The sequence below is a fragment of the Lethenteron reissneri genome, unplaced genomic scaffold (genome assembly GCF_015708825.2).
Source record: "Lethenteron reissneri isolate LAM-NWPU_2019-01 unplaced genomic scaffold, ASM1570882v1 scaffold_1638, whole genome shotgun sequence".
NCBI classification, from domain to species: Eukaryota; Metazoa; Chordata; class Hyperoartia; order Petromyzontiformes; family Petromyzontidae; genus Lethenteron; species Lethenteron reissneri.
The window spans coordinates 1725303-1736412 of record NW_026891375.1 but is presented as its reverse complement, the minus strand read 5'-3'; the positions used below and the strand labels follow the sequence as shown (position 1 = coordinate 1736412).

The following is an 11110-nucleotide window of genomic DNA, read 5'->3' as shown; positions in this document are numbered from 1 at the left end:
ATTAAGCCCGATTTCGGGGAATTAAAACCTGGTTTAATGAATACGAAACTCTGATCCAAGGCTTAGGCTGCTTCCTCGTCCGTGCTGCTATTATCGTACTCGGGCCGTCGGGCACGGGGTAGTGGTAGAATGCGGGCAGGTTGGTCTCGATGAGCAAGAGCTTCTCTTCCGAAATCGTGGGCGCCAGTGAATTCCTGAGCTTGGAATGGATGAAGCCCATCGTTGAGAAGTTGGCGGTTCTGCAATTAGAACCAACTTAACCGGATTTCTCCCAATCTCAGATGATCGGGTTTAATATGAAACCCGACTGTGCCACCCTTGAGGTAGAGCCAGGCCCGTGCTCGAACCCGCGTTGGAGAACTTAGAGGAGGGGTCCCCGGCAGCTGCCGCTGGGAACGCTCGCGGCCCATCTCGGTAAAGAACGCGACGTGAACCTCCCACGATCACTCACGGAGGGTGGCCTTGGGCTCCCACTCGGCCATCTTCTATAGACTCGTCTGTATCGCGGTGGCTAGGAGATGTTTACTCCCTCGCCTGGTGTACAGGAGGTCGTGGGTTTGATCCCGACCATGACAATGCCTGCTGCTGTATATTTGGAGTTTGCGTCTCTTTCACCCTCCCCCGTGGTCTCGTGGATTTATCCCCCTCCACATTTATGAATCAACTTAACGCGTTTACAGTATTTGCCTGCTATACATATCACACGATGGTGATGATGGCATCAGCCACTTCGCTGGGATGTCATTTGTCGCCAGGTCGCTTCTGACAAGAGCTACATAACTCAGTGGGGCCTTATTACCTGGTAAATAAACCATCGTTTATCTTCTTGGTTCTTTCGGTAAAGTCACGTAGAAGGGAAGTAATAAAATAATAAAAATAAAACATAATAAAATTATAAAAATAAAACATAATAAAAGTATTATTTTATTACTTCCCTTCTACGTGACTTTACCGAAAGAACCAAGAAGATGAATCCCTGCAGTCACGAAAGCTTTAAATCGAAAAAACATCGTTTAGTTTATATAAATAATAGACGTTTCGGGCCACAGCCCGCATTCTTCATACCCGGGTATACACATTGTGTAGATGTTCCCTGTGCCATAAAGAACGAGGACCACTGCCTAAAACGTCACCTTTTTATATCTCGCGCTCGAATTTGATTCACCACACAAGCAGCGTCGGTGTGTGTGTGGTGAGAGTTGGGGTGGTGTGTGGGTGGTGTATGTGTGGGTGGGGTGGGTGGGTGGTGTGTGTGTGGATGGGTGATGTGTGGTGAGAGTTGGGGTGGTGTGTGTCTGTGGGTGGTGTGTGTGGTGAGAGTTGGGGTGGTGTGTGTGTGTGGGTGGTGTGTGGTGAGAGTTGGGGTGGTGTGTGTGTGTGGTGAGAGTTGGGGTGGTGTGTGTGGTGTGTTTGTGGGTGGTGTGTGGGTGGTGTGTGTGGGGTGAGAGTTGGGGTGGTGTGGTGTGTGTGGGGTGAGAGTTGGGGTGGTGTGTTTGTGTGGGTGGTGTGTGTGTGTGGGTGGTGTGTGTGGGTGGTGTGTGTGGTGAGAGTTGGGGTGGTGTCTGTGGGTGGTGTGTGGTGTGTGTGTGGTAGGAGTTGGGGTGGTTTTGGGTCGTGGTGTATTCTGGAATTCAGACCCGGAAATATCAACCCCCCCGCTTTGTGTGCTTTTTTTTATCCACCACCATTTTATTATCGTCCACACCAAACATCAAGTGACGCTTCACATCATTTAAAAATAAACCAACAGAGGCGTTAACCCTCGAACAGAAAGGTCTCAGGCGGGATGTGGCTGCCGAAGGGTGCGCCCTGCATCAAGGTCGAATCAGGCCAAGTGCTGTCCGTGTGTGTGTGTCCGTGTGTGTGTCCCTGTCCGTGTGTGTGTGTGTGTCCGTGTGTGTGTCCGTGTTCGGCCGGATCGAGGGGGCCGAACGGGCGTGGCACGGGCTAGAGAAGAGATGGAGTGATGTGGTACAGGAGGATGTGAAGCTGAATGGACTTGCCGATGACTGGTACCAGCGGTGTCAAGATCGGCATCTGGAGGAGGCTCGTGAAGGACGCTACTGGGCAGTTTGAGGTAGTCGCCCTCCAACAACGGAGGGCGGAGGAGCGACGCTCACAACAACGAGCGGAGCGCCGGGTGGCTAAAGCACAGGGAGTTGGCACAGTAGGGGGCACAGGTGGTGCATCAGCCAGTTATCTCGGTCAGTCGACCCGTGGCACCTGGGTCTGCCCCGTGACCTCCTGCCAGCGGGCGTTCGACACTTCATGTGGCCTCAAGGTGCACATAGCCTGGCACAAGCGTCGTGGTGACATCATCGCCACTCCGTGGCGAATGGCGGTTGTTGTGTCCGTGCGTGTGTGTACGTGTGTACATGTGTGTGTGTACATGTGTGTGTGTGTGTACACGTGTGTGTCCAGCGTGTGTGTAGTGGGGAGCGGTAGTGCAGCGGTCAGCGCACTGCGCTACGAACCCGGCGACATGAGTTCGATTCCCGCTCACAGCCAACACCGATTATCTGAATCGGTCCTGGGCCTCCCCTAGGATGACTCAGCCTCAAATGAGTACCCGGTGCGGTGTGTAAACATCGCCACTGGGGAAACGAAGGCGGCTGGGCGTGGTGCTGTCCACCCACCCCCTCGTGTGCCGTTCCAGCCTTCATAGGTGCTCGCTAACAGCACTTGACCAAACAGTCTGTTAGTGAGTGTGTGAGTGTCAGAGTGAGTGTCAGGGTGAGTGTGAGAGTGTCAGAGTGAGTATGTGAGTGGGAGAGTGAATGTGTGCCATCAACATCTAGACACGGGCTATCATAAAGACCATGATGCCCAGCGGCAGGGTCCACGCGATGGAGGCCGGAGACCGGAACGTCGATCCGAGTCCTGCTCCGCAGGTCGTGGTGATGGTGCTGTATCCTGCACACAGACAAAAGACACAGGGTCCCCCGTGTAGCCTTAGCAGACTGTTGGGGCAAGTGCTGTCAACCGACTACCGGCACACGAGGGGGTTGGTGGCCAGCACCACGCCCTGCCGCCTTTGTAACGTGCGTGAAGCTATGAGGATACGTGTGGCCGAGGTATGCGAGCAAGTATGTGTGTTCGTGCAGAGTGTACGGTATAGGAATTTGCTGACGGGAACGGGGAGTGGTGGCGCAGCGGTTAGCGATCAAACTCGGGTCACTTCATCCATGGTTCGAACGCAGTGCGCTAACCACTGCGCCACCGTTCCAACTCCATCATCGGTTTAATGCTCAAATTTTAATCTGTTTTTAGAAGGCAGGAGCTGAATCTACGTGGCCGATCTGTGGGTGTGACGCGGAGCCAGAAGACCTAATAAGATATTGACAAAGGTTCCACCGTGTAGCCTCTAACAGACTGTTGGGGCAAGTGCTTTCAGCGAGTAGCAGCAGCAGCACCTAGGAAGGCTACCGGCAGTGTGGCACACGAGGGGTTGGGTCTGTCAACCTTCGCGCCCGGCCACCTTTGTCTCCCCAGTGGCGATGTTCCCCACAAGACGATGGTTACGTGGGGGGCGGTCGTGTAGCGGTTCGCGCTACGCTGCGCTAAGAACCCAGCTACGACCCAAGTTCGATTCCCGCTCACGGCCAACATCGGTGACGATTATCTGAACTGGTCCTGAGCCTCCCCTAGGTCGACTCAGCCTCAAATGAGTACCTGATGCGGTGTGTAGTAAACATCGCCACTGGGGAGACAAATGCGGACGAGCGTGGTGCTGGCCACCCACCCCCTCGTGTGCCACAGTGTCGGCCTTCGTAGGTGCTGCTCGCTAACAGCACTTGCCCCAACAGTCTGTTCAGGCTACCCAGGGGATCTGTGTCTTTGTGTGAGTCTGTGTGGGTGTGAGTCTGTGTGTGTGTGTGAGTCTGTGTGCGAGCGAGTCTGTGTGTATGTGAGTCTGTGTGCGAGCGAGTCTGTGTGTAAGTCTGTGTGCGAGTGAGTCTGTGTGTGAGTGAGTGAGTCTGTGTGCGGGTGTGTGTGTGTGTGTTGAGTGAGTCTGTGTGTGAGTGAGTCTGTGTGCGAGTGAGTCTGTGTGCGAGTGAGTCTGTGTGCGAGTGAGTCTGTGTGTGAGTGAGTCTGTGTGCGGGTGTGTGTGTGTGTGTGAGTCTGTGTGCGGGTGTGTGTGTGTGCGAGTGAGTCTGTGTGTGAGAGTGAGTCTGTGTGCGGGTGTGTGTGTGTGCTACCTTGGGCCGTGACGGCTGCGGACTTGATGTTCTTAATCCACTGATCCTTGTTCTGAGCAACGGTCGCCCTGTGGGCACAACGGGAACTCACATCGTCATCATCATCGTCGTCATCGTCATCTTCGTCAACATCATCATCGTCGTCATCATCGTCGTGGTGGTGGTGGTGCTGGTGATGAAGATGATGGCGGTGGTGGTGAGGGTGATGATGGTGAGGCACAGACGGTGCATCAGTCAGCCCGTGGCATCTGGGCTCTGGCCTGTGACCTCCCCCTGCCAGCCGCGAGAGCCTTTGACACGTGACGGTGGCCTCACAACGTGCACCTAGCCTGGCACGGGCGGCGTGGTGACGTCACCGTCACTTAGTGGGGAATGGCAGGAAGTTGGAATGGGTATTGGGGAGTGGTGGCGCAGCGGTTTATCACAAACAAACACAAAGATCCCCCGTGTAGCCTTAACAGACCCCAGTAGCGATGTTTACTACACACCGCTACACCAGGTACTCATTTGAGGCGGAGTCGACCTAGGGGAGGCCCAATTAACCCGTCACTGGTGTTGGTTGGTGGCTGTGAGCGGGACTCGAGGTGGGGCGCAGTAACTGCGACTGCTCCCCACACACAGACACGCGCACACACTGACACACACCGACACACAGATAACAAAGCCACACAGACACACAACAACAACAACAGCCGCCATACGCCACTAAGTGGCGGTGACGTCACCACGACGCTTGTGATAGGCCATGTGCACCTTGAGGCCACGTGAAGTGTCGAATGCCCGCTGGCAGGAGGTCACAGGGCAGACCCAGGTGCCACGGGTCGACTGACTGAGATGACCGAGATAACTGGCTGATGTACCACCTGTGCCCCCTACTGTGCCAACTTGCTGTGCTTTAGCCACCAGGTGCTCTGCTCGTTGTTGTGAGCGTCACTCCTCCGCCGTCCGTTGTTGTTGGAGGGCGACTGCCTCCAACTGCCCAGTAGCATCCTTCACGAGCCTCCTCCACAGAGGCCGATCTTGACACCGCTGGTACCAGTCATCGGCATGTCCACTCAGCTCCACATCCTCTTGTACCACATCACTCCATCTCTTCTCTAGCCCGTGCTGCGCCCGTTTAACCCCCTTGATCCAGTCGAACAAACGCTGTTTGGGCATGCGGTGATTGGGCATGCGGGCTACATGGCCCAGCCAACGCAGCCTTGCCTGCCGGAGGAGCTCACTGATGGGACTTTGTCCAGATCTTTCGAGGATTTGTGAGCTCCTCACACAATCCAGCCTGGTTAAACCCAGGATTGATCGTAGGCAGGCCAGCCTAAATGTTTCTAGCCGGAGAAGATGTTCCATTAGGGGGGTCCACGTTTCGCAAGCATAGCGAAGGGAGGGAATGACTGTGGCCGAGAAGACCCGAAGCTTCGTGCGGAGCGACAGACCAGGTAGCTTCCACACAGCGTTACACAACCGATGAAAAGATAATGCCGCTCGACTGAATCGGAGTGGGACCTCTGCTGTTAAACCGGAGCCGGCCATGAGCACACTGCCCAGGTATGGGAAACTCTCCACTCTCTCCACAACTGCCCCATCACCGATTGGGAGTTGTGGGGGTGGAGTGCCCGATGGTACAAAATACCCAGGCAGGTGCTTCGTTTTGGTGGGGCTGATGGTAAGGCCCCACCTCTTAATGGCACACTCCAGTTTCAGCAGCAGCGCCTCCAACTTCTCCTCTGAGTGAGCCGCAATTACCAGGTCATCGGCATACGTAACATAGTTGACCAATAGGGAGCCATCCCTTGACCGCACCCGGGCATCGATCAGCCTCCCATTGTATCTGTACCAGATGCAAATTCCTCCGGTACAGTTACTGAAGGCTTCACGAACTACGTGGTCGAAATAAATGTTAAATAATGTTGGAGCCAGAGGACATCCCTGTCGCACCCCAAGGTGACCAGGGAATGGCTCTAACTCCCGGCCACGTAGTTTTACCCGGGCCCGCTCACCATCATGAAGGTCCTTAATGATCGTGAGCAGCGGGTCAGGGACTCCGAAAGCACGAAGAACAACCCAGAGCCCAGGCCTACTGATGGTATCATAGGCCTTGACCAGGTCAATAAAGCAGAGATGTAGGTCTTGTTGGAATTCCCTACATCTCTGCTGTAGCAGACGGACAGAAAATATGGCATCTGTGCAGGACTGCTCTTTCCTGAAACCACATTGGGGCTCCACAAGCCTCTCCTCAGCGTGCCTAGCAAGGCGGAGTTGAATAATCCTTGCCAGGACCTTTCTCGTCACACTGAGGAGTGAGATGCCCCTGTAGTTGTTACAGTCTGTGCGGTCTCCCGTCTTAAAGATGGGGACCATCAGGGCATCCTTCCAGACACACACACTGACACACAGATAACAAAGACACTCACACACCAACACACACATAGATAAAAAAGCCACACAGACATTCACACAGATACCAAAGCCTTACACAAACTCGACGCTGGCTGGCGCTCCGCTCTTGGGAGAAGTCCAGATGTAAACGGAGTTGACCTTATTCGTCGTGCTGCTATGGTCATCGTGTCACTCGCAGACGAGCACTGGGGGGGGAGTGAATGGGGGGAGGGAAGAGAAGGAGGAGAGGGAGGGAGGGGAGGAGGGGGAGGAGAGGGAGGTAACAGGGAGGGGATAGGAGGGAGGGAGGTGGAGAGGGAGGGGTCAAGCTAAAATTATAAAACTGGTGACGAATTGGCCACATTCTATTTATGTGACGACCCTTACTAATTGGCTGCATCGGGTAATGGCGGGTTTAACTACATTTATATATTTACGTGATCTAACCCCAAAAAACCTGTATTATGGATGATATTGGTCGTGAAAGCCTACTACGTCTTAAACTCTAATAAAGGAGCTTGTTTTTTGTGTTAGATCGCGTAAATATATCAATGTGTCATTAACCCGCCGCCACCACCCGACACAGCCAGTCAGTAAGGAGGTTTGTGCCACGTAAACACAACGAGAACGATTAGTGACTTAGTACAGCGCAAACCAGGTGTGTGTTGGAACGTAAAACAACATTGCCGATTCTGGCTGTCGCCTGATGAGGCTGCTGCTGGTTGTTGTTGTTGTTGTAACCACCAGCGAATCGTCACGGTACTCGAATCGTCACGGTGCTCGAGTTGTAAACGTTGTGAGTTTACTCTCCGACACACAACCGGTTAGTGCTGAACTAGGAACTAATTTGGTTACGATTTGTGATCATATCACACTCCGATCATTAAGTCGCCAATTATGAGAACTAAAATTCCTTTCGTGTCCACGGGTGGTGGTGGTCCAGGTGGGGCTCGGTGTGTGGGTGGTGGTGGTCTAGGTGAGGCTCGGTGTGTGTGGGTGGTGGTGGTCTAGGTGAGGCTCGGTGTGTGTGGGTGGTGGTGGTAGTGGTGGCCCAGGTGGAGCTCAGTGTGTGGGTGGTGGTGGTGGTGGTCCAGGTGGAGCTCGGTGTGTGTGGGTGGTGGTGGTAGTGGCCCAGGTGAGGCTCGGTGTGTGGGTGGTGGTGGTGGTCCCAGGTGGAGCTCGGTGTGTGGGTGGTGGTGGTGGTCTAGGTGAGGCTCGGTGTGTGTGGGTGGGTGGTGGTGGTCTAGGTGGGGCTCGGTGTGTGTGGGTGGTGGTGGTAGTGGCCCAGGTGAGGCTCGGTGTGTGGGTGGTGGTGGTCCAGGTGGTGATACCTGCATGACCTTGGTGTCTGCGGGTGGAGTGGCCCAGGTCCCGACGGGAGTGGAGCAGCCTGGAGCCCGGGCCTGCATGATCACACCTTGGTAGGTTCCGTTCACGGTCACTGATGGGGAAGCGGGGAGGGGGTGGGGGGGTTCCGTGTGCTCACATCAAGCTCACGGGCAGCCGACGTCAACAATAAACATCTCGTCCAGGGGACCCTGCCGGTCGAGCCTCCACCGGCCTCAACCTTCCTACGCCGCCAATGGCTTCACTGTCAACCGAATCGAGACCGGGGGGTGGGGGGAGAACCGGGGGGTGGGGGGGGCACCAGGGGGTGGGGGGACACCGGTGGGGGGGGCACCGGTGGGGGGGCATTGGGGTGGGGGAACACTGGGGTAGGGGGGGCACGGGGGGGGGGGGTGGGGCACCGGAGGGAGGGGGTGGGGTCCCACCAATCCCAATCCACCGACCGCCATCGTGAAGACGAAGAAGAAGGGATTGATTTTTACTTCTCATAATTGGGTGGGTAAAGAGAAAACGCCACCCGGATGAATGTTGGGTAAGAGTCCACGTTCTATGTCGTGCCACCCCCTTCCCCCCACCAGTCACCACCAGACGCAGCCACGCGAATGCAACTCGCGAGCATTGCGAAGCCGCCGGCGCTCGCTGACTGCGACCGCTTCAGCTCGAACTCATCTGGTGAGTTCGAGAGAGACTCGCAGGCGGATTTGGCAACGCTCGCTCACCGACTCACTTCACCCACATAATCATTCACCCAGCCACTCACTCACCCAACCATCCACACAATGACCCAACCACCCACACAATGACCCACCCACACAATGACTCACCCACATAATCACTCACCCACCAAATCACTCACCCACCCACTCAGCCACTCACCCAACCATCCACCCAATCACTCACCCACCCAATCACTCAGCCACCCAATCACTCACCCACTCATCCACCCAATCACTCACCCAGCCATCACTCACCCCACTCACTAACGAGGACAGTAACCACGGTGGTCGTCGCTGTAGAAGAGTAACAAGGAGGTGACTGGCCGCCATGTGAGCGAGCCAGCGAGTGACCGACCTGAATGAGTGAGTGGATCATCGCAGAGCCCCTCTCCCCCCTCTACTTCCTCACCCCCCCCCCACACACTTCCTCACCACCTCCTCACCACCCCCACCTCCTCACCAGTGAGGCTGGAGGTGTTGGTGAAGGTCGTCCCCGAGACGTTGATGCTGTAGACGAGGCTGGGGACGGCCATCCCGTGGCCCGGGGTCATGGAGCCGCAGGTTTCCTTGGGGGCCCCATCCCCGTAGGCCTCGGCCCCCCGCGGGGCCCCCCAGCAAGCGAGGAGGAGGAGGGGGAGGGCAAGCCACGCTGACATCTGCAGCCTCATGGAGCTCTGCACGGCACGGGGGAGCAGGTGGGGGGGGCAGGTGGTGAGGGGCAGGTGGTGAGAATGCAGGTGGTGAGGGGACAGGTGGTGAGGGGGCAGGTTGGGGGGGGCAGGTGGTGTAGTAGCTACTACACGTGTAGTAGCTACACGTGTAGCTGCGGCACGTGTCGCAGCTGCTTACACGTGTAACAGCTACGACACGTGTTGTAGCTACTACACGTCTAGTAGCTACTACACGTCTAGTAGCTACTGCACGTGTAGTAGCTGCAGCACGTGTTGTAGCTGCGACACGTGCAGCAGCTACACGTGTCGTAGCTACAAATGCTACGGGCCCCGCACTTTCAAGGGCCCCGCGCTAAATGCTGTCAAGCTTTCAATTCCGGTTCAGTGATTCTGCACTTGCTCTATTACTATAGTACTATACTGCCCTTCAACTTTTACGAACGACTGGGTGTTTAAGGTTAGCGATTTGTCGTATTATCCGGCTGTATAGCAAATGAAGAAATACAATAACTTTACTGTGCACGTAAAACAATTGTGTTTTAATATTTGTGTTTATTTAGGGCCCCGTTATAGCATAAGCGCCAGGCCCCGCACTATCTTACTCCGGCAGTGCACGGGGGATCTTTGTGCTTGTGTGTGACCTGCCAGCAGCAGCAGCGAGCACTTCACGCGATGGCTTTGAAAGTGCACCTAGCCTGGCACGAGAGCGTCGTGGTGACAAAGATCCCGCGTGTAGCCTTGGAGGGGCAAGTGCTATTCACGAGTAGCAGCTATAAAGGCTACCGGCACTGTGGCACACGAGGGGGTGGGTGGCCAGCACCACGCCCGGCCGCCTTTGTCTCCCCATTGCCGACGTTTACACATCGCACCAGCTACGACATTTGAGGCCCAGTTGGCCTGGTAACATTTAGCGCACACAGATACATACACACAGAGATACATACGCAGATACATACACACAGATACACACAGATACATGCACACAGATGCATACACTCACAGATACAACGCTGTGTGTGTACTGTCTAACACAGACAAATATCCCCCGTATAGCCTCAACAGACTGTAGGGGCAAGTGCTGTTAGCGAGCACCTATGAAGGCCGGAACGGCACACACAGAGATACATACACACACAGATACATACATACACACACAGAGAGATGCACACACACAGATGGATGCATACATACACAGAGGACCCGGAGAAGAGAGAAACCGCAAACTCCAAACATACAGCAGCAGGCGTCAGGGTCGGGATCGTACCCACGACCTCCTGCATACCAGGCGAGGTAGTCAACATCTCGCTCCCATGTCCTATCAGACTCGTTACACTGCAGGAGGACTCCGACAAACTCAGACGCTCTCGTCCGCATGTCCAGTACAGAAGCCAGATCCTTACCTTGACCGTGAAACTCGAGACACTTGGCGTACAACGACCTTGAAAGGTGCACCTAGCCTGGCACGAGACGTCACCAGAGACAGGTTGGTGCCAGCTGCGTGTCGCTCGCTCTCGCTCTCTCTCTCTGCGATGTGGGCGTTGGGGTCGGTTGCTTGGTTCCAATCTACACGACGGCACAGCCGAGATTATTTATAGCCAAGTGCCCCCCCCCCACCAACACATGAGGCGTCAAGGTGACTTGGGAGATGTTGACTACCTCGCCTGGTATACAAGGGGGGGGTTCGTGGGTTCGACCCCCACCCTGGCCACGCCTGCTATAGTATTTTGGCGTGTGGCGAGATGTTGAATACCTCGCCGAATGGCTCACAGTGTTATACGAAATAAATCAAATGAAATAAATA

General features: G+C 55.3%; 1 protein-coding gene across 1 annotated transcript; it reads right to left on the bottom strand.

Annotated features, from left to right (window-relative positions):
• Positions 1–1620: 1620 nt before the first annotated feature.
• Positions 1621–10896, bottom strand: LOC133362918 (defense protein l(2)34Fc-like). The gene is made up of 6 exons (XM_061581898.1): positions 10710–10896; positions 9099–9312; positions 7907–8016; positions 6673–6781; positions 4200–4267; positions 1621–2913 (listed from the first exon to the last, which is right to left on the bottom strand). The coding sequence occupies exons 2-6, from the start codon at positions 9304–9306 to the stop codon at positions 2809–2811; spliced, it is 600 nt and encodes a 199-aa protein (XP_061437882.1). The 5' UTR covers positions 9307–9312; positions 10710–10896; the 3' UTR covers positions 1621–2808.
• Between the last annotated feature and the right edge of the window lie 214 nt (positions 10897–11110).

Excerpts from the sequence above, each read along its gene's own strand:
- LOC133362918 (XM_061581898.1), bottom strand. The coding sequence starts at position 9,306 with ATGAGGCTGCAGATGTCAGCGTGGCTTGCCCTCCCCCTCCTCCTCCTC. Across the intron at positions 8,017-9,098 it reads CAACACCTCCAGCCTCACTG|TGACCGTGAACGGAACCTAC; the intron begins GTGAGGAGGTGG and ends CTTCCCCATCAG. Across the intron at positions 2,914-4,199 it reads CGCAGCCGTCACGGCCCAAG|GATACAGCACCATCACCACG; the intron begins GTAGCACACACA and ends GTCTGTGTGCAG.